Source organism: Myotis yumanensis, unplaced genomic scaffold (assembly GCF_028538775.1).
Source record: "Myotis yumanensis isolate MYYU_CA2020_CCGP unplaced genomic scaffold, mMyoYum1.0.hap1 SCAF_8, whole genome shotgun sequence".
NCBI lineage: Eukaryota > Metazoa > Chordata > Mammalia > Chiroptera > Vespertilionidae > Myotis > Myotis yumanensis.
Window position 1 is genome coordinate 14,595,993 of NW_027223759.1, and position 24,001 is coordinate 14,619,993.

Consider the following 24,001-nt stretch of genomic DNA (forward strand, 5'->3'; position numbering starts at 1 on the left):
TTCAGAATCTGGATTCTGTCATTAAGCACATTATTTGTCCAACCTAGTTTTGGTAACGCTACAAATTTGATAAGTATGCCACTGATATCTTTATCGAGGTAATTATTGTCCTATCTGGGCAAATAATAAAAATAGCTAACCCTTATATAGCACTTATTATGTGCCAGGCACAGTTCCAAGCCCTGTTAACTCATTTTATTCTCACTAGAAACTTATGAAGTAGATGTGATTCTTTTCTCACATGTGAGATTTAAAAACAGAGATACAGAGAGGTTAAGTAATTTACCCAGGGTCACACAGTTAGTGAGCAGCAGATCTGGAAACCCAGCCAGTCTGATTCCAAAGTCCTTGATCTTAATTACTAAGTTATGCTGCTTCTCACTATTATCATGCACCTTTCACGACAGCCTTCTAGGCTGAAAGGGATCCATTAGTCAACAATCCTTGGGTAAAGCAGCCGATCATTCACAAAATTATATAACTGTAATTTCTGATAACCCAAGTTTCTCTGTCTTGAGGTTTTTGCTTTTTTGAAAACTAAGTGCTATATAGCAGCAATTTTCAACCATTTTCATCTCATGGCACACAAACTAATTACTAAAATTCTGTGGCACACCTAATCTAACTAGAAAAAATTGGTATAATTTTGATTCATTCACACTGGATGGCTATTGTTGTGTTGGCTGTTGTCATTTTTTTTATTTCACAACCTAAGGGAAAGGAGGTCAGGTATTGCATGTTTTAAAAATTCTTGCGACATACTGGTTGAAAATCGCTGCTAAGCAGCATAAACTGACCTGTCTAGTACTCCGTTTTCCTTTGTGCAGCCTCAACCAGACTCTGAAGTCCTGGGATCCAGCCCCGATCTATGCTTCTCTTATGTCTCCCATAGCACCTACTGCGTGAGCACACAACAGGGGTTCAAGTTTTATCCTGGATAGACAGGCAGTAAAAGCCAAGCAGATTTTTCCGAGTTTAATACTGCAGGAAATATAAGGACGAAGTTTAAAATAGGGAAGTGGGAGAGACACCACTTCAGCTCTTCAGGTTTCAAATTCTCTACCACAGGGATTCTCTGACATAAACAGAGCAGGATGTATTGATCTCCAAGCCAATGGCCATACAAGCTTAACCCCTTATCTCCCAGTCCCATTCTCCTGCTCACCCCTTTCAAGCCCCTCATACCCTCATGGAAGGGATTCTATAAGTCTTTGAAAAGCACGGCCTGTACCTCACCCCACTTGCATTTGCCAAGATGCCTGGCAGAGCATTTGTGGAGTTTAATAAATGCTTGTTGAAATGAACCCTCCACCAAACTCCACTTACAGATTTTACTATCAGCAGCCCTTCACGGTCATATTCAAGGCTGGGGGGAAATAGCTCTAGCCGGTTTGGCTCAGTGGATAGAGCATTGGCCTGCAGACTGAAGGGTCCTGGGTTTGATTCTGGTCAAGGGCACATGCTGGGGTTTCGGGCTCAAGCTCCAGTAGGGGGCATGAAGGAGGCAGCTGATCAATGATTCTCTCTCATCATTGATGTTTCCATTGCTCTCTCCCTCTCCCTTCCTCTCTGAAATCAATAAAATAAATAAATATATATATATATATATATATATATACACACATATATACGTATATGTGTGTGTGTGTGTGTGTGTATATATATATATATATATATACACACACACACACACACACACACATATAGAGAGAGAGAGAGAGCCCGGTGCACGAAATTTGTGCATGGGGCGGGGGTTGTCCCTCAGCCCAGCCTGCACCCTCTCCAATCTGGGACTCCTCAGAGGATCGGGCCTAAACTGGCAGTTGGACATCCTTCTCGCAATCCGGGACCGCTGGCTCCTAACCGCTCACTTGCCTGTCTGCCTGATTGTCCCTAACCACTCTGCCTGCTGGCCTGCTCGCCCCCAACTTCCCCCCCAGCCAGACTGCTCACCCCCAACTGCCCCCCCTGCTGGCCTGCTTGTCCCCAACTGCCCCCCCCCCCTTGCTGGCCTGCTCGCCCCCACCTGCCCTCCCTGCTGGCCTGCTCACACCCAACTGCCAACCTGCCAGCCTGCTCACCCCCAACTTGCCCCCTGCCAGCCTGATCACCCACAACTGCTGTCCCATCCTGGCCTGATCACCCACAACTGTCCTGCCCTCTTGGCCCCTAACCGCCTCTACCTCGGCCCCACCACCATGGCTTTGTCCAGAAGAACGTCCAGAAGGTCTCCTGAAAGGTCTCCCAGTCTAATTAGCATATTACCCTTTTATGTGTGTGTGTGTGTGTATGTATATATATGGAAATAAAACTTAGGCAGTCAGGATGAACACACACAAACTAGACCTTTCTCCTCTGGAAGACAGCAATCCAACACACTGAAAAACAAAATGACTTAGACCTTACAAGGTGAGAAGAAAACAGTGGACTAAACAGTTCTAAGCTGTTTATATGTTTGGGGGAGGGGGGGCATATCCAAGTTTTCCTTCATTGTCCTTTTCTCCTCTAATTGGCTACCTGTCTATTCCTTAACTCAAATAAATTTTCATCTCACTACCATTCCTAGCAAGTGGAAGACAAATTTGAAAACAGCAGTAAAGATAGGAATTGGAGATACCAAGGAAAGTCTATTTCACTCTATTTTTTTCTCTCATTTCCTTCGGAGACTTGGCACTTTTGCTGCTAGAGGATCTTCTGATTTTTCACATGGAAGTCAAGACAGACTTTGGCTACATTAGAACATTTTTTTTTTCTCCAAGAGCATAATATACAACTTCCCTTCTTAACACTTAAAAACCTACAGATCTTTCTTTATCTAAACTCACATGCATTATCAGCTCCCACATTTAATTTCCCATTTTCTTAAGAATTGCTATTCTGCATGATTTACTCTGAGGCCAATAAGTAACTATGCCCAACTCAGAAATATTGCCTACTTCCCGACTGGCAGCCATTTAATGAATAATTAACCACTCCTTACTTTCTATCAGGGATGCTTGTATTACCAGGGTAAAGGCATCCTTTATGTCTAAACAATGTCATAAAACAGGCCTTTGCCAGAAAGACACCCTCATTTATCACACGAAATGCCATGTGGTATTAACAAGGTCGATACTGTTTGTTTAATATATTTTGCTTTCATAGGGGCTTGAAATGATTTGTTTTTGCAGCTGTAACAGAGTTAAATTAGGGATTTAGCTCCGGTTGAGCTAGTTGAGCATATATAACAAATAACAACCAGGAGCTATTACTTATCTGCCTGGAGGGCTTTGGTCATCTCCCCACAATTTACAGCATCCTTGGGGTACTGAGTTACACCACAAGCAGCCAGATTCTATCCTTAAATAATCAATCCCCACTTCGCAGGATCTAAGGGGAGACTAAATAATTCAAATGTCTATTTCTTCCTTCACAACACCCACCCCCAACATATAAATGCTATTAGTGCACAGATTTTTTTTTTAAGTTGAGTAATGAATTTAAGAGAAAAATCTTAGTTCAAAGACTACTTTCAGACATCCGTTCCCACAAATGAGAAACTTAAAAAAACACTTTTTTGACCTTAAAGCACCAACAATCAGCCCCCCTTCCTCTTTCTCTCTTCTCACACTGCTGTGTTGCCTTACATGGAGCAGGGGGAGAGGAGGAAGTTGGCTCCACAGATAAACTTGTCAAAAGCCTGCAGGACAATACTAATGCCTCTCTACCTGTTTGTGAATGTCAGCTGGGAGCAAGCTCTGAAAAGCTTTGGGGGAAAAAAGCAAGGGGGGGAAGGGAGGGGGCAAAGAAAAACTAGAGGGCAATTCAAACAAAAATGAAATCTCTCTCTCACACACACACACACACACACACACACACTCAGACACACAAAGAGAGGGAAAAAGTGCTCCCCCCAGCTCAGGTCCTAACAACATACTTCTTTATCAGAGGTTCATTGTCAATCAATTAGCCAAGGCAGCAGGGGTCTGTGAGGTGGGGGCTCCCGGGGAAACAATGGGCAGCCCTGTTGTATTACTATTTAATCACTTTTGCTAAATAAATAGAGCAGCCCCGAGGTGCTGTCATGTCAAGGGAATTTATAACAAAACAAAAAAACTTCATTTTTCATTGGTCATTCCTTTTTTCCCCTCAGGACAAGAGAGGATTATTACTGTAGCCTTAAGTTCCATCTTTGTGTTTCTTGCCTTTGATTCCCACTCGGACCCTGCCACTTTCTGGCACTAATTTGTCAGGCTGAACAAAGAGAGGATTTGTACCTCCTGTAAGGTCTCAATTAGGAATGGCTTCTGCTGTATTATGTGCCATTCAGGGAGGACACAATGCCGGTAATTACAGGAATTTGCACTAAATGGCTGAAGAATTCACAGCAAAACTTCCCCCCACCCTCCCCACCTTGGGTTTACCCTCCCAAAGGCTGGGGGGGGGGGGGGGGACAGTGTGGGGGGGGGGGGGGGAGGACGAGGAAAGCAAAAAGCTCTTAAAGCCAGAGAAACGTAATTACCAACAGCAGCCCCAAGAGGTTAAACAGCAGCCGAAGAAGTAAACCCATGAAAACTGACAGCGTGACAATGGCGAGGGATCCCCAGGGCTCACTCCTTCTTGCAGCCTCTTCGTTGTCAACTTCAGAATCAGGAACCTTGCCCCACAGTGGGCCATCCAATTTCACTTCCAGATGACAAAGCAGTAAGGGAAGTCGCTTTAAAAGGTGAGCTTTGCGTCTCCCTGATGCAGCATAAGCAAGGCCCTGGGCCCTTTTATTATGGAACTGGACTCAATTGCTAGGTTTCTTGATTGTGGGGAAATTACAGGAAAAAATCTCTGTGTGTACTAGTGCCAAGAAAACCTTATCTATTGAGGGGAAATTGGTATGTACACACGCCGCATTCCTGAGGAAAACAGGGCTGCTGCCTCACACCACAGCTCTCTGTGAGCAGCCCAACTTAGAAGCACTTATAGGTACCTCCTTGATAAATATTTCAATAAGCCGCATAAGCATTTGTCTTAGCATTAATATTTTAATAGCGCAGATTCCCCATTGCCAAACCCAATTTAGAATCCCACCGGCAACTTCACTAACGACGGGCCCTCGTCTTCTGCTGCAGAGGTGTTTCTGAAAAGCTGCACAGAAGCGCCACCGAGTTTTCCTTAAACACCACTGTCCTCACGTGCGCCTCTGCTCAGCACCTCCTGCAGCTTCAGGGTCGGACATTAGGATCAGCCTTGCCAAAGTGCCCGGTTTTTGTAGGTCGACAATAACCCAGTATCTGCAATTTCCTACAGTCCACCTCTGTCAGTTCTCTAGCCCCAGGTGGGCCTGCCTTCTAGAGCTCTTGTCTCAGTTGCCATTTGGCAGTCACGAAGTGATTATATAAATGATTTCTGGCTTCCCTAGTGGAATGCAAGTTCCCTGAGAGCAGGGACCACGTCTACTTTCTTGCAGCACTGACTTGCCCAGGTGCACCCATTTCAAGGCACGTGGTCAGAGACTGACAACACAATAAATGACGGAATGGAAGAAGTTAATTTTCAAAGGCATATTTTCAGAAAGAGGGAAGAGCACGTGTAAAGGCTGCGGAGGCGGGACTGACCAAGGTAGGTTCCAGAACGGCGAGAAGACCACCGTGGCTGGGGCTTCCCAAGCATAGGGCGGCCGTGGAGCTGAGAGGAAGTCGTGGACCAAACCACACATAATCAAATACAACTATAAAAAGTTCAAGCACATGCTAAGAAATATACAGTCATATATAAACATGTATTTTCAAAACCATAACCTCAGACATTTTTGGATGGTTGTGATCCATTTTCTCTGCAGGGGCACTTTAAGTTTTGAAGAATATAGAAAATTCTTCACCTATAGAAAGAATTTAGTGCAATAAGGCCAACTGCGCTATTTTGTAGATTTAAAAGCCAACGTTTGTGGCTCCCCTGAATAGCAACTGAATGACATCATTAATAAAGAGCTACCCAGTGCAATCTTCCACTTTTAAGGCTTATTCATCAAAAATATTCACAGGGGGAGGGACTAAGTGGACGTAAAAACTTACAGTCTAAAGAGGCTACTAAAACCATGAAATATTGTGAATTAGCTTCTCCTTAAAATAACAGACAAAGCCAAGACTCAACTAAAAACAATTGACTGGACTTTTTGGCCTTCTGGAAGGTAAACACGCTATGGAACCAGCTCTTTCACCGAATGAGTGTTTTTATGAGAATGCAAAGCTGGGGAACACAAGTACTACACAGAGAAGCAGCTGGTTTAGATTAACTGTGTTTGTGAGAAACATAGATCAATTTTTAAAGTTCCATCTGCTATAATAATCCTTGATATAATGAACAGCCTCCCAAGTAATTTAAAAAACATTCGGAGTTTTGCTTAACAAGTTTCTGCCTTTTCCTTTTGAGACTCTGCCCCCTACAGGAGATGAGGTATTCCTACCTGAGGTAGGAAGCTAGTGTTCCATGCACAGGCAAAGGAGGAAAACGAAAAGCAGCCCAGTAAAACCACTCATATCACAAGGCAACTGAAGGTAGCAGTTTCCGATGGAAGAGAGAGCAAAGAAATGAAATTAAAACGTTGGACTTTGGAACTGGCCACACGACCCAAATTAGGATTGACTTCTCCCCACCCCAAATTAAAAACCTGCCTGTGCCCTATTAAAACTCCACATCAAAATGTGAAGGTAAAAGCTGAGCAGATCAAGTGAGTTTCAGACCACCTTACCCCTGTCTCCTGGATTCCTCACTACCACCCATCCCACCTGTGCTCCAACCAACCAACCGTAGTGAACACAGCCAAAGGAGGCACCCTAAAACAGGGCGCCCAAAGCAGCTGCCCCAAAGTTCTACCCCTGCCCATTATCTAGTCTTTTTCCTATTCTTTTCTACTTAGCATCCTTCTCCCGGCCTCTCTACTCACCTTTGTCTTTTTCCTGTTTCATTTACCCACTGCCTGCGGAATGGTACCCTCGGCCTGCGTCTCTCCTCCCTTGGTCTGAGTGCTGGGACGCTGCTAATGCAGCACAAAACAGTGCACACGTTCCCGGGAAGCAAACTCACGAGAGGGAGGTGAATTAGGCAACAACCAGGTGACAATCCTTATGTTACACCTGAGGCTTTTCTTCCCCTTTTACTAGAAGTTTCCAATTCAGCTACTCACGTCTTGAGAATTAACCTGAGCTGTCCTCCCTGGTTGCAATAACAAGCACGTTTGTTGAACCTGTCAGCGACCTAAAGCCAGAGAAGTGTACTGTAATTCCAGAATGTGCACAAAGCAAGCTCTCAGTAAATTACTGTCGAATGTCGGGACTTTGAAATATACTCCATCAATTAGTTTAATCAAATACCAAAGTATCAATCATTTGTAAGGACCTGCACTAAAACCAGTGTCTCCTTATTTCAAAACCATTTTCCAAAGTCAATGGCTGGCTCACCACAGGCCTTTCCCGCCTGTGCCTTCGGGGGTATATGCTCATCACCCAGTTCAGCTTCCTCATTGGCTGAGTGTTTCCAACCTCTCCAACCCCACAGGCAAGTTTCTGCTTCCAGTCCCTGAGGCCCTCCAGGCAAAGCAGGGACAATTAAAGCTGCCGTCCTGGTAAATTTCTCATCACAAATAGTGGGGTTAAGCAAAAGGTAACCCCAGATAGTAGGTATACAGATTTGGTTTACTGCTTTGGGGAAGGTGAGAGGCCTGGGGAGTAGGGGAGAGAGCAGGGACAGGGTTTTAAGAAGTAACAGATGATTAGCCCTGACTCCACTGTCTCTCGCCTTCCATGGCAGTCCCAGAAGCCCCCACTTCCCCAGGATGAGGCACAGGCCCATCGTGACTCAGAGGTCATCTGCTTAGTCACCACCCACCCTCCACGTTTCTGTCGAGGCTGACTCCGTAGAATCCACCTTAACAGGATCTGACAAGTCATGAGCCATGGCAATGACCGACCACAGATGGGTTTCTTGCCTAAGAATGACCTTGATTGAAGGAGGCAGAGGAAAGAGAACCCGGCAGATGCAGGAGGCCTAGTCTAGTGAGGCAATGGTTTGGCCAAGCCATTTGGAGTCAATGGTGTCTATCACCTCTGCTGCTACACTTACTTCACCAGCATGGCGTGAGGACAAACAGACGTTCTAACACAGCTTGTTAAACTGAAGAAGCTGTGACCGGCCTACAGAGGGGATTTTTAAACCAAATTCTAATTGTGAGCTTCAGCACTGGGTAATGAGCTTTAGGCTAAAAGGCTGCTTCCTACCTGCACATTTGAAGCTCTGAGCAGTGAGTCCTCGTTCCAAAGACAGGGTCGTCAGGATGCTGAGGAAGCTGGTGGTCACGGACTGCCGCTTGCTCTTCCTGAGTTCGTGCCCCCCCATCGGATCCTGGGCCTTGTTCCTCAGGGTGACTTGCAGGTTTTGCTCTGAACTCCTCGCCGCATTGGCAGCTGTTTTCAGAGCCTCCATCCACTCCTGAGCCCTCTGCCGCGTCTCTGCCCGGAGGCGGAGGACATCTTGGGGGAAAATGACTTGAAAGCAAGAGTCGCAGTCGTCCAGGTTGTCTATCTGGACAGCCAGACACACGTCCACGTTGTAGCTTAGCAGGGGGTCCTCGTCCAGCTTGCCGGGCTGAAAAGCCATGAGGTAGGCCCTGCTCAGCACAAACGTGAACGCCTTCCAGTTGTTCTGCACGGTGAGCCGGTAGAGCGTCCCGGACTTGAGGACGTCCTGGTACTGTCTGGGGCCGCCCGCGACAGGGGACCGCGCGAGCAGCTCGCTGGGCTTCTGTAAACAATGACCCTGTGTGCAGTCAAAATGATAACCAGGCCCTGGTGAGTTTGCCAGCTCATCCTGCCGCCCCACACTGCCCGGCACGGCGGCGTGCACGACCTCCCAGAGCTTCTGCCCCCAGTCCAAAGCCTCCCACGGGGACTCTGCCTTTAGCTGCAGCTGCGAGTTGTCATACAGAACAGTGTCCACCAGCCTGGCCTCGAGGTTGCCCAGGACAGATACGCTCTGGAAGTGAGACAGCGGGTACGTGGCAGAGAGGCTCTGATTCCCGCTGCTGTCGCGGCTGTAGAAGCACAAGTGGTAAGGCGAGAGTTCTGCGTAGCAGCTTTGCCAGTAGCTGTCGTGGTCCTTCCTAATCTCCAGGTAGCCTTTCTTCAGAATGTTTGGGAATGCCTGCTTGTGTTCTACAAAGAAAAAAAAAAAGACCAAAGAGCGATGTACTCATTCATTCATATGAATAAATCGAGTGTGATGAAAAGGCAGGTGCAAGAAACCAAGTGGATCAGGAGTCGATACCTTTCTAGTTCAAACTCAACACAGGGGAGGTAATGAAATTACAAGATAGTCTTGATGTAACCGGGGGAAACCTCAGGTCTAAGAAACCTAACTAGGGTGGAATAAAAAGTACAAAAGTAAGAATCGGGGAGAAAATGTGACATGCAGAAGTCTGTGTGGAAACAGAAATACTGGGAACATGTGACTATCTGTGCCCCATAGACCTGGGAAACAATTACACTTTGCCAGGATTTCTTGTTTTCCAGGTAACATTCTACAGAGTCCGAAATACACGAGACAGAATGTTCCTCCTGCCATCTGGCCTGACTCCCTGCTAATCCTCATCTCTCTTCAGGGGCTGAAGCCAGGCAGGGCCGACAGAAAGGACAGAGCAGGAGTGTGCTGCTCACTGATTCTGCTTCTCAGACACCGCGTTAGTCTTCAAGGCCAGTTCCTGAGCCTCCATCTTATAGCCATTTCCCCAGACTTGACTCAACAAGCTCTCTCGTTAGGTCTCTGCTTAGATAACAGTTCTCACCTCTGAGCTCAGCTGTGCTTATGCTATACCCTCTGCTCGCAATGCTCCTTCCTACCACTTCTACCAGCTCCCAGACACTTGCCCTCACTCAGCTACCCCCTCTTCCAGCAGGGGAGTTTGTCCTCACCCCCCCCGAATCCCCACCCCCTGCCTGCACACGCACACCCCTGGATCAGTATCAGTATCCCTACTATATTACTCCTCTTCCATGGGCTCTTGTCAAGCTGTATTATAATCATTTATTTAAATATACAAATAAAATACATTTTGAAGTTGTTTTAAGTCTGTCCTTCCTACTGAGGGCTAGGGTGAGGTCTGTCTTTTCATCCTTATAGCAAAGCACATAATGCAATACCTGGTACACAGTAGGTACTTTAAAAGAACTTGTTGAATTTGAAATAAAGCTTCTAGCACAATGCCCAGCATATAGTAGGTATAATTCCCTTCCACACTGTTTCACAAGTTTATCTGGTCATGCCATCTCTAATCAATGACTAAATACAAACAAGTTTGATACTTTAATAAAAGGGGACATCACTTGGGAGATTTCCCGATGCTTTTCTCAGGCACGGAAATGATAACCCTGCCAGAGGACGCAGTCCTCCCTGGCAGAGACCTTTATTTCTGACATGTTTCTCAACCTCTTTGCTGACACACATTGGAGACAGTCATAAGCTCACTGACTCATTCCCAAGAGAGGACAAATCACACTCCCAAAGGGCATGATTTCTGATCTTGGCTGAACAAAAGCCGAGTAACACAGATCTAGATCTTAAAATAGCAAACCAGAGAGAAAAGGAAAGAAATGAGGCAGAGACGAGCCTGTTTCACCTGCTTTACATCCCTGGTCCTGACAATCATTTGTATTTCTGTGGTAACGCAAAAGCCACTGGCTTCTTGCAACCCACACTAATCCCTTTGTAGAAAGAGATAATGGATGCCTATTCTCAGGTTACCTTTCTGTTCTGATCCTGCAATAAGGGCAGCGGTGCTGTTAGACACTGCTGCCGCCTCTCCCCTCTCATCTCCACCCAGCGCTGATGAGAGCTCCACCTTTTCCATAAAACTCCTAACCAAGCGACCCTCCATCCCCATCCCTCCTGCCCAGCAGCTCAGCTACGCAGCCCTGAGTACAATAAAAATCACCTCTCTCACTGTTAGCTAGGAATTTTCCTCTCCTTTTCTTTCCTGCTCGAGAGCTTTTTATAAAAACTACCCTGAACTAGAAATTCTACACTAATTGGGTCCAAACCAGTAGCAAACCTGACTAAATCCTCACTTCTTTCTAACTGTACCATCTAGGGTGGTAGATGAGAAGTCCTTGCTTGGGTGAACTAGATGAGAAGTCTTCTGAGGGAGTCTCAAAAGTTCCCTCACCTTCCTGATGCAGAATAAGGGGTAAGAAATGCATTGTTTCAATAATTTTCCCTACCTCGGCTCAGACCTTTCTAAATAGGTGTATTAACTGGAGACAGAAGAGGGGGTATTAGTCATAGGCAATGGCCCATACTTAAGGGCTGAGTTTATAGTGTAATTTCTTGAAAAAGAAGAATCAAGAAAGCAAATGTGATCAGAAAACTATTCCCTGGGGTGTGTATTCCTCTCTGGAGTGCCTGTTTATATCAGACCCTATTAATATTTTGGGTGTGAAATATTAATTATCTTTGATTATAGAGCACTGGAGAATTACCCTTTCTCTAACAACTGCTACTGTCTACTAAATCTGAAGTTTAATTTTTAATATTTTTTTCTATTGACAAAGTAGAAGTTATATATTTAAACCTAAGCTTCATTAATTTACTATAGTTCAACTTTTGTTTCCCCAGACCATATCATTTCAACTCATTTAATTAACCCACACATTACTGTAACGTGTTCAATTTTACAAATTAATATATCTATCTTAACTAATATCACAAATTATTAATATCACAAATTAACTAATGTCCCAACTTCAGATAAAATAGAGAACAATGATCAAAATGAATTGCTGTGCCTATAAATTTCATCCTGCAACCACAAGACAGTAATTCCTCATTAAAAAATAAACATATACACAAAGAAAAACAAAAACAACTCTTTGTTTACCCATTGCTTTCCACTTTCTAGCACGACGACCTGGCTCAGTTCCTTCTCAGGGAAGACCCTTTTTCCTCTCCTCCTCGTCTGACGGTAGCCAGTGCTGTGCTTTAAGGACAATAATTACTACCAACTGAAGAGGAAGAGAGGCATCCCCCCCCACCACCATCGCCGCACCAGAGTCACTTCTGTACTGCCCACTCACCAAACATCTGTCTTCTTTAGGGAATTACTCAGTTAGCTTATGACTGTCACCAAAGAGTTCCCCTTTTGCTAGTTATTTCCTCTATCTGTTCTCAAAAAAGTTTCCAGTCTCATGGCCACCACCTTAATCAAACTGGTAAATAGGCTCCCACGTCTAGTCCGCCTCCTTCCTGGCCATTTCACAGCTACCAGGTTAACCTTTTTTGGTCACTTGATAAATCAAAACCCTTCACAAGTGTCCTGGTGCTACATAGTAAACTCCAAACTCCAGTTTGGAATCCCGTGCACGAACCCTTATAGGATTTTATTATGGAAATTTTCAAACACACTCACGAACATGTAGACGAATAAAATGAACATCCCCGTGGAGTCATCCCTCAGCTTCAAAAATCACCCAGTTTCTGCTATTCTTGTTTCATTTCTCCCAACCCACTTGTTTTTATTATTATTTTTTGCTGGAATATTTGAAAGCCAATTGCAGACATTTATCTATTCTAAATACTGCAGGGTATATCTCTAACAAATAAGGCCCCAGCTCCTCATACCATCACTTTAGGTACCAGGAGTTTAAGATGTGAATTTGGGGGGTACTCAAATATTCACACCACAGCATCAGTAAACAGATCCATGTTGCTCAACTTCTATCATATTTTTAATCCTGGCAATTCATTCTTTTATTCATTTCAATGGATCCCAAACACAGTCCCCGGAACAATTTTCCACAGCTTTACTCTCCCCAAACAGCCAGTTCCACTGTCTCTCTCTTCATGCACTGTAGGGAAATCCTTTACATACACTGCACTTGTCTTCCCTGCAATATTACACTAACCAATGTCCTGTACAAGTGCTCTAGAGGACAGCGTTAAAGCCACAGGTGCTGAAGCCCAGTGGCTTAAGTTTAAATCATAATTTTGGCCTTACTGGCTGTGCGACCATGGGCAAATTACTTTACCTGAGTCTTAGTTCTATCATCTTTAAAATGGAACTATATGCCCGGCCGGGTGTAGCTCAGCAGTTGAGCGTCGACCCAGAAACCAAGAGGTCGCCGGTTCGATTCCTGGTCAGGGCATATGCCCAGGTTTCGGGCTTGATCCCCAGTGGGGAGCAGGCAGGAGGCAGCCAATCAATGATTCTCTCTCATCACTGATGTTTCTATCTCTCTTTCCCTCACCCTTCCTCTCTGACATCAATAAAAGTATTTAAAAAAATAAAAAATAAAAAAAATAAAATGGAACTATAATAACAGAACCTGCTTCATTGTACCATTGTGAGGAAGAAGTTAGTAGTTCTTAGAACAATGCCTGATACATCCTAAATATTCAATAGATGTTTCCTATTTTAGTCTTCTAGTCTCAAAAGAAGAAACTTCTTGCCTCCTAGTTAAAGCCTTCCACCTCTACTCTGTACCTAATTCCTTCCCACCTCTTCAGAATCTCTTTTTCTATAACTGTTTAAATCATCCCTCGATTAATCTCTCTTCCTCCTGACTTCCAAAATCCTAAGGCTTGATGTATCTATTAAAAAATTATTCACGTGATCCTACCACCTCTCCTATGGCTCAATCTGTCTCTTTCCTTCAGATTCCAACTTGTTATAATGCCTCCACTTCCAATTGGCCTCTGATTGTTGCTCTGACTTCATCTCACATCGGCCTACATCCCTTCTCTCCCTCCAGCCACAATCCTCTATGTTCTTTGAACAAGCCAAGCACACTCTAGCCTCAAGGCCTCTGACTTATTGGTCTCCTCAGTTTTCCACCTCAGGTGCCATTCTCAGTGAGGCCATCTCTCCCCGCCCCGCCCTCCCCCCCCCCCCCCCCCCCCCCCCGCCCCAATCTTACTAACTTGCTTTATTTCTTTCAAAGAACTCTCTCCTTCTCCTTGCGGGGAGGTGGGGAGGAGCTGGATGTCTCTCTCACCCCTGTATACCCAGTGATTGGCTCCATAAATATTTGTTAAATGTACATACAAAGAACTATTCTGTTCATAGCCCAATTAGGGCCCTTCTTTTTCTTTTCACAAGTCCCACTTTCTCTTTTGCCAGTCACCCTAATTTGAGTCCTCATCGCCTCACGTCATGATGACTGACAGAGACTTCTCACTGGCTTCCACCCGCTTCCATTCTTTCCACCTACATATCCGTCCCATGTACTATTGGGGGGTAAGGAGAGCCAATCAATAGCATCCCTGTTCCTCACCCAAATTGCAAACCAACTGAGGTTAACAGAGGGTAGACAGGCTCGTGGAAACCAAAACATCAGCCAGTTGGAAGACATAGCTTGGGGGTCCTCCTAACAAACTGAACCCCAGGATTATACAGACTTACCTCTGAGTCACAAGCAGCAGTTACTGCCCTAGGCTTCCCCCTCCTGGGGGACAATGGAGGAGCTCTTATGGAGGAGCAACCAGAATTAGTCCTCCTGTGAGAGAGGCCAGTTCTAAATGCCTGTTTCCTCCTAAGTCTGCCCTTAAGTCACACCTCCCAGGGGTGAAGGGCGCGAAGGAGGGACAGAGGCAAGAGTGTTAGTCTAATTCAGGGGTCCTCAAACTACGGCCCACGGGCCACATGCAAATACAAATACTGTATTTGTTCCCGTTTTGTTTTTTTACTTCAAAATAAGATATGTGCAGTGTGCATAGGAATTTGTTCATAGTTGTTTTTTTTAACTATAGTCCAGCCCTCCAATGGTCTGAGGGACAGTGAACTGGCCCCCTGTTTAAAAAGTTTGAGGACCCCTGGTCTAATTGATGTCCCTTTACATGGGCACAAAATCTATAAGAAAGAAGGTTCCCTGCTACTCTCTCCGACACACACTACCCCTCAACCCTGAGACTTCCAGACTTCTTGTAATTACCCTTTAATCTTGACTCTCAAGTAATTTTCAAGTGCTTCTTGCCAAACCTATCACATTAAGTCTAACTGTCTGGCTTTGAAGGAACTCCATAATCTCAGCCTACTACTGTACTCTCCCAAATGCAGACTTGTTCCAGATTAGCCTCCCGGCCACCCCACACACGTGCTGTGTCATCTCGACTGTGACTTTGTGCTCAACCCTCCCAGCTCAGCTGAAACTTCCTTTCCCCAGTGAAGACTTCTCTGACATTCTCCATCACAATCAACTCTCTTTACAGTCCTGGTTAGCAAAACACAGCATTCCAAGTCTATTTGTATGATGTTATAATATTCAACTGTGTTTAAGCCAGAAACTAGAGAAGAAAGTTTTTTAACTAATTTCAGGTCTTTGTTCTCCTCATTAGAGCTATATGAGAGAAGTGAAATGAACAGGGTCCATATTAATCATGACACTGCCACAAACGACCATAGCAAAGAACATGAAGAGAGTGATCCTACAGGACCCAACAAGGGGGCTTTGTTTTGTACATTTTAAATATGGTCCATGGGCCATCGTAAAGTGCTGGCCACCGTGGTGCTCACAGGTACTTGTTAAACTTATTCTGGTAGAAATGAACTAGGCTCAAGAACTATCTATCCTGTGAGCTACTCTAGATACCTTTCTTTACTGATAAAAAATAATATCCCATTTTTTCTCCCTTCATAATAAACCTAGGGAAAGACATATTATCTGTGTAGACTCTCATAGAAATAGACCCATAGTATGCCTGCTACATGTTAGCTAGATACATCAATAGGAATCTTTTCCATCTAAGTTCTTTGCTATGGGCAGCAGGGATAGAGCATAAGTCAATACAGTCCCGGCCAATTTCACTTCTCAAGTGTAAGCCTTGAGATTACACACCCAACCAACTTCTTAAAAGAGGCTTTCTGCCTTCTGTGACAAGGGTAATCTCTCATCTTAATAGAACTTTTGACCCAGAAAATTCCAAACATCAACTTTCAAACTATGCTCCGTCATTGCCATAGTAAGCTTTCTACTCTTTCCCTCTAATCTAAAGAAATTAAATATAAAAGAATCTCCTATACTTAGGCCAGCAGATTTTAATATAAATGCTTGTCATTACTATATCTTGGGTATCATACAGAATCATAGAAACTTAGAAATGTATTTAGTCTATCCCCATCAGAGGCAGAAACTGTCATTTGCTTGCCCCATTGGCTAGGTCTCTCCCCCAACTTCTTTACCAACAGAACCCTATTTTGTTCAGGTATGGTGGCATATGCTTAGAGGAGATGGTCTCCCCCCAGCCCCATGAAAAGAATCATGATTTGTTTAATCCAAATCACAGTAATTCTGTTTTCTTTTGCCAGAGATTACTTTAGGTGTGGGCATGTGACCCAGCTCTGGCTACTGAGAAGGTGTTACTGGAAAGAGACCCAGAGGAGGTGCCCTGCTTCCCCTTCCTGACTTTGGCTGTTGATGTGTAAGACAACGATCCTTGGGACTGCTATAGCCATCTTGTAGGAGTGAGGGGAGAGAAGAGACATCACCAATACACCGAGGACAGCATAGCAAAAGGATGAAAAGTGCCTGGATCCTTGATGACCGTGGGACTACCTACACATGAACTTCTTAAGTATTTATTGCATACAGTGCTTGACATTCACTAAGTGTTCAATCGCCATCTGTTAGATAGATGAAAATAGAATATGGTACGTGGCCTTACTATTTCTGCCACTTTCGTTGAGTATGATATTACTTGCTTCTGAAAACATCCTAACCAATTTAACAGATTTGGAAAGAGATTCCAGGAAGAAAAATGACTTGGCCAAGGTTATACCACAAAGAGTGCAAGTTGAGAGCGAAACTCCAAAATCCAGACTTTCAATCTGGATCAAACTGTGTTTTATTTGTGGTGAGAGAAATAAGTCCTAAACTTCCTCAGACTTGACAGAGAGCATTATCGAATGGTTATGTGTGGCCTCCAATGCCTGGCCTGGCTTGGGATGCTAGCCCCTAGCTCAGTGATGGCGAACCTATGACACGTGTGTCAGAGGTGACACGCGAGCTCATTTTTTTGGTTGCTTTTTCTTTGTTAAATGGCATTTAAATATATAAAATAAATATCAAAAATATAAATCTTTGTTTTACTATGGTTGCAAATATCAAAAAATTTCTATATGTGACACGGCACCAGAGTTAAGTTAGGGTTTTTCAAAATGCTGACATGCCGAGACCAAAAGGTTGGCCATCACTGCCCTAGCTGTAAGGCCCGGTGTGAGGTCAACTTCTCTAAGGCTCCGTTTCCTCATTTTATAAATCAGAACTATATCACCTATCATATTAAACTATTATGACTATTAAATAAGATAACCCTAGCTGGTTTGGCTCAGTGGATAAAATGTCGGCCTGCGACTGAAGGGCCTGGGTTTGACTCTGGTCAAGGGCACATGCTCAGGTTGCCAGCTCGATCCCCAGTAGGGGGCATGCGGGAGGCAGCTGATCAATGATTCTCTCTCATCACTGATGTTTCTATCTCTCTCTCTCTCTCTCTTCCTCCTCCTTCCTCTCTGAAATCAATGAATATATATTTTTAAAAAATATATTAAATAAGATAAATTATGAACAAGTCTTAGCACTCTTAAATAATAGTATAAATAATAACAAATTCATTCAACTTGACTCAAACTATAGGTAAGGAAAATAGAAAGAAAGGCAATTTCCATTTTGGGGGAAAAAACTACTGTCCTGATTTTCTAAGCACCAATACATAAAATTAAACCAGACACCTTGCATATGCTCATATTGGCACAATACAACATTTTCTATAATGTGGTTCATAGCATCAAAGAACTTCCAACCTAGTGTGGGAGATGGATGTTCAAGCAATTACTTATAATGAAAGCAGCATAAAATGTGCTGTAGAAACATAAGGTGAAAGAAAAAAGAGAATTTTAATTGAGAAAAAATATGGAAAGGTCTCAGGGAGGATGTGGCATTTGAATTGGCCCTTGAAAGATAATGGAGGATTTTGAAAACGAAAAAAGGCAGGAAAAGTATTCTGGGATGAAGAGACAGCATGAGCAAAGGCCCAGGAGCTTGAAAGCACATGGCACATTCAAAAAAATGGCACATAGATGGGCTGAAGAACGGTGTGGGCGTGGGCAATAAAGTTAGAAATATAACTGGATGCTTTATAAAATTCATACTTGATTTTAGAAAAAAAATAGAGAAGCATGATTCAACTTTGAGAACTGAGTGGCCTGAAAAGATTTATGTTTTTAAAAGGTAACTTCAGCAGTTTGTCAAATTAGTAACTATAGTTCTTCTTAGCCAAGAGAGATAAAATACATTAACAGAGCGGCCACAAAAACGTCAGACACTTCATTTTCAGAGTTCCCATATAGAAATGTTAGGAATCAGAATGCGGCTGTCGATGAGGCACGGTGGGTTTCCGAATAGCTGCCACCGGCCAACATTCAATAATGTAACCAATGGAAACTATACAACCATATAAAAATCAACTTTCTTTGACCTATTTTAGCAACTTCTTTGTACTGACTAATCTTGCTGAAGGGTGAATCATAAATTCAGCAAGAGACCATGTCCTGGTGACCTCACTTGTTCTAAGCCTGCAGGAATATTCCCACCTCTACTGGCTCCGAGGCTTTTAGAAACATCATAATTGAAAAAGCAGTCATTTTAGTATAAGTTCCAAATTTGGCTTTTTTTTTCCCCCAAGTGAAAGATGGGGGAAAAGGGAATCGAAACAGAGTAACATAAAACTCAGGATAAAGAAACCAGACTGCATGGTTTTTCTAGCCCTAAAGAAAATCTCTGCTTGAGACCTTCTCCTAAAGCACCGAGAACAAGAAAATACAGGCACAGGAATGGTACCAGGTCACCAGAGAGTGAATCCGCCTGAAACAAAAGCCCAGCTGACCACTGCCCTTGCCAAGCAGATGAAAACGTGAACACAGTCAGGGAGGGAAAGTAAGTCAGATTCCGGCAGTCGGTGGAGTTTCAGAGCTTCATAGCTAATGCAATGAATGTCTTTAAAAATATTTTGATTTTAAAAAGCACAACAGCAGTTCATCCAGAAGTAGAGTTACCAGGCACACACAAATCTCTCTGTGTTGAATAATTTCAAGCATACCTATATTTCCATCACCGAGCTGACTACAGTAATTAGCTCCCACACAACCATGAGTCAGGGTCAGTTCAAGTACATCCGAGAATGATGTCATTTTAGAGTTGGGAAGGACTGTAGAAATAATTTAACCTGCTTCACTGAGTTTATAAATCAAAGGCAAGAGACAAGTGATTTTTCCAAACCTGGCGAGTTAGGATACTATACATTTGTGTCCCAGTTGAGTGTTCTTCCCATGAAGCCTTACCTCCTCTACTCAGTGTACACACTTCGAGGTATAAAATAACCTATTTTTCATAGTGGTAACACAGCTAATGTCCACATGTTCATAGGACCTTTTATGTTCCTAACTTAATATATGTTTATAGTGGGATTGTAATTCTATAATGCCAGTACCCCCGTCTTCTTCATCCTACAGGAAATTCCCTGGTGCATCAGGCTGAACCATTAGTCAGTGAACAAAAACAAGATGGCAGTGATGCAAAGGACTAACAGGACAAGTATGTACACTTGTCGAGAGCATGTTTGTACAGAGCTAAGGTTAGGGCTAAGACTAGACATGAGCCCTTCCCTCAGGGCTAGTTCCCAGTCCGACCTCACTCCCGCTGCCCGGGCATGGCAGACACTGGGATGGCAGCAAGGAGAGGAAGCTCTGGCCTCCACCACTGCCTTGGATTCTTTAGAAATAACTACTTCTGTTGCCATTTCACCTTAGATCTATTCCTTCCTATGAACCTATAAGCTAATTGTGTTGACACTACGATCCAAACCCCAGGTAGTGCAGATAGTGCTAACCAGGTTGGAGTCAAGCCACACACCTTCAATCTGGTAGGACCCACTAGGAATATCCTTCATCCGTCAGCACAGGCAACGTTCCATCTTAAGAAGTCTGTCCTAGGTCTGTCTCTGCCTGAGGCAATGCAGTCTCTAGAATGTATTTGCATGCTTCTAAGTAAGACTAAAAAAAGCTGCCAAAGATGGGGCAAAACCACAGCCATCTTTCCATGGTTACAAACCCACGGGAGTCGTTCACTTAAGCTCTCTGCATAGCTAACATTCAAGAAAGTGAAAGACAAAGTTACAGTCTTCCTTTTGCAGATTCATTGGTCTCCTAAAGAACTGTGACCGGCTCTGACTGTCCATGTATTTTAGCAAATATGTTAAATGCAGAAAACAATCCTTGCTTTCAGCTAGACTGCTTTGGTGCGTCTCAGTTTTTCCTAACCAATGATCTAATTTTAGTTCGATGAACATTATCCAGGTCTGTTTCTTCCACACTACTTCCCGCCCTCTACCCCCACAGAGATTGACTGCCAATAACGCTTTCAAAGTGGAAGGTTGCAAAGTAAGGATACAGCCTAGCTTAGTGGTCAAGAGCATAGGCTCTGGGGGAAGACTACCTGGGTTCAAATCGAGGTGCCCTTGTTTCCTAGCTGTGAGACTGAAAGCATGTTTGAGCAATACTATTTCGAGAGCCCTATTTTAGGTAATGAGGGTAAAACAATGAGTAAGAGACCATCCCTTCCTCAGGAATCATAAACTCTGGTGTAGAAGATAGCAAACAGTTGGTCACACGTCAGTATGAGAAAGGGAATGAATGGTCCATTTCCCGTTAACAAACCAGTTCATAGCTGTGAAAAGGTACACTTCAAGAAGGCCAATTCAAGAAATATTTACTGTGGGGACATTTTGTGAAATAGACTGCCAGGGAAAACGAGGAGTGATTGGTAATGTCACCTTGATTCTCACTGATGAGTTTCAAATTCTATTAATAGCAAAATCAATATTACTAAACCTTTAAAACATTAAGTGTTTACTATGTGCCAAACATGGTCCTAAGAAGTACTTTTATATTTATTTATTTATTATTATTTTTTTTTAATCCTTACCTGAGGGTATTTCTCCATCGATTTTTAGAGAGAGTAGAAGAGAGAAGGGAAGACAGAGAGAAATAGTGATGTGAGAGAAACACATCAATTGGTTGCCTCCTGCATGAACCCCAACCAGGGCCCGGGCTGAGGAGGAGCCTGCAACCGAGGTACACGCCCTTGACCTTGACCAGGGAACCTGCAACCCAGTTGCATGCCCTTCACCAGAATCAAACCTGGGACCCTTCAGTCCGCAGGCTGATGCTCTATCCACTGAGCAAACTGGCTAGGGCAGAAGAAGTACTTTTAGATGTCTTAACCCATTTAATGCTCACAAGAAACTGAGGTGAATACTACCACTTTTCCGTGCTTTATGACAAAATATAATTATAAAGACAGAGAGCTTAAGTAACCTCTGTTACGAGCTAATAAGTTCTGTAACAAGGAGTGAAACTCTAATAGCGTAGGTTTAGAGTCAGTGTTTTTAACCAATATCTTGTTTGACTAGAAGGCTTTCTTCAGACAGGCTTGCCCATTAACAAAATAGCTAATGTTACACCCCACCTACCCACTGCCCTCATCATGCCAGAACCCGATTTGCTTTATACCAGGGGTCCTCAAACTACCGCCCGTGGGCCACATGCAAATACAAATATTGTATTTGTTCCCGTTTTGTTTTTTTACTTCAAAATAAGATATGTGCAGTGTGCAAAGGAATTTGTTCATAGTTTTTTTTTAAACTATAGTCCGGCCCTCCAACGGTCTGAGGGACAGTGAACTGGCCCCCTGTTTAAAAAGTTTGAGGACCCCTGCTTTATACCCAAAGTAGCAGTTATCCTCAGGAAGGCTCAAAAGCCCAGTTATTCGTCAATAAATGAGGCAGAAGATGCAGCAGTCCTACCTAATGAAGATCCTTGGGGTTGTTGCTATGAAAGGAAAAAGAGGGAACAAGGGGGGGTTGGGCAAAAAAGAAGGAAGGGGAGGAGGAGTAGAACCATTCCTTGTAAGTCTTTAAGCTACTCAAGGTGAGCTCAGACTAGGAGCCAGAAAAAAAAATTAACTGGAGAAAACATACAATTTTGCAGTAATAAAGCCCTTAGGTAAGAGAGTGACACAGCTAGACACAAAATCAAGTTGACCTCATCTAAGAAAACCAATTTGACTAAATTTTATTTCTTCTAAGAGCCCCAGCCTCTCATTAGCCTGGTTAATTGTTAGACCAGCAGGAGTAGGAGATGGGAGGGCGATGGGCGCTTTTGGTCACTCTGAATTTAAAGTGCCCGTGAGACATCCCAGCAGATGTGCTCACCAGTCAGCCGGATGTGCACGTCTGGAGCGCACGGAAGAGGTCTGGCCTGACCCCAAATGTCCAGCGCTAGCCAAGATCTACACCCCTTCCTCTGCTTTTGGCATATTCTTTCAGGAGAAACAGTAAGCCTTTCTTCAGTTTGGATCACTAATTTCAAAGGTTTTAAAGTAAACTCAGCCCAGCCGGCATGGCTCAGTGGTTGAGGGTCGACCTAGGAACCAGGAAGTTATGGTTTAATTCCCAGTCAGGGTACATGCCCGTGTTGCAGGCTCAATCCCCAGAGTGGGGCATGCAGGAGGCAGCCGATTAATGATTCTCATCATTGATGTGTGTGTCTCTCTCTCCCTGAAATAAATAAAAAATATATTATTTAAAGTAAACAACTCAAAGATCTTGGCTGATTTGACTAGAATGCACCTGAATGTTGGCATACCCCTCCCAAAGGTGAGAATTGCAGTTGGCAGCCTACCCAGAACTCCTCTGTGGCCGTGGGCACTCACTGCTCACCCCTGCCCTTTACCAGGTTAGTAATAAAAACATGACTTAGCCCGCTTGCTCTTCCGATGCCAGAAAGAAAAAGCATCAGAATTTGCTCAACTTTGCGACTCTCTGCTATCTCATGGATAACACAAAGGTGGCCAGGGTAGGTTATATCAATATCTGCAAAGGCCATTTGTTACAATTAATTTTTCAGAACACCATTCAGTACTAATATTTCAACATCATTTAATACTCAACTTTTTAAAATTGAGAATTTAAAAAAATCATAATATACTAAAGAGAGAATCTAAAGAAGGTCTGGTTCTTGCATTTATAATCCAAACACGATAGGAAAAATAAAACTGGAAATATGACACCTTTTAACTTTGGTTGTACCAGGGATTTAGAATGGTTATGATGATATAGTCATAAAAATCTATGTGAACTCTAAGAAACCAAAAACAACAGAGGTTGAGTGCTAATCAAGGAGCACACCTGTTTGTACTTGGACTCAAGGCAGAGCTCTCATTCTCCAGGCACTGGGGTCCCAGAAACTTGTTTGTCCCTAATGTCTAATCAGTTACCACATGCTGTGCTTTACAATGTCGTTTTCTTCTTACTCCGATGGTCTCCACCCTTGGCTAGATGTTACAGAGGACTGGTGAAAGTAGGAGAAATCACAAGTCATAAATTTGAGTGGAGAAAAGTATTTAAAAAGGATGGATTTGAACTGGATATAAAAATAAAGGCAGCACCTTACAGACGGGAATGCTGCCTTTCCTTAACAGACACTAAATTATATCCTTGCCTCAAGTTGCACTTATAAACTAAGTTTTATTATTATAATGTTAAATGTACCAACGGCATACCAAGCAATGGTAGAGGATTGAAGTAACACTAAAATAGCAGGTAAGTAGATAAATTAGTCTCCCCAGTTAATTGAGCAGCTCAATCTAAATTAAGAGTTAAGCAGGGTAACTGAAGAATCATCAGTTAAAAAAAAATGGATATCCTATACAAAAGAGGTTATCTTGAGAGAAAATGCTGAGGGAAACAGAGAGATGGTTTACCATGTCTCACAGAAGAGGAAATTCATGTGTGAGTACATGACTATATTTATATACAGTACATGAGTGCATGTATGTGTATAAAGTATGGGGAAAAAATAAATTCAAGGTTCTACACTATGAGGTCTTAACAAACCTCTCCCACCTTTTCCTCCCTCTGTCCGCCATGGGACCATTTG

At 43.5% G+C, this 24,001-nt stretch overlaps 1 protein-coding gene across 6 annotated transcripts in view; it reads right to left on the bottom strand.

The window, feature by feature from the left end:
* The window catches only part of PLEKHM3 (pleckstrin homology domain containing M3), a 171,241-nt gene that overhangs the window by 124,272 nt on the left and 22,968 nt on the right, over positions 1–24,001 (bottom strand). For all 6 annotated transcript variants that reach the window (XR_011472395.1, XR_011472396.1, XR_011472394.1 and 3 more), the window contains exon 3: positions 8,247–9,179. Coding sequence is in view for 3 of the 6 variants with exons in the window: in XM_070421986.1 (XP_070278087.1) it covers positions 8,247–9,179 (933 nt within the window). In the remaining 3 variants the exon portion in view is untranslated. The remainder of the gene's footprint in view (positions 1–8,246; positions 9,180–24,001) is intronic.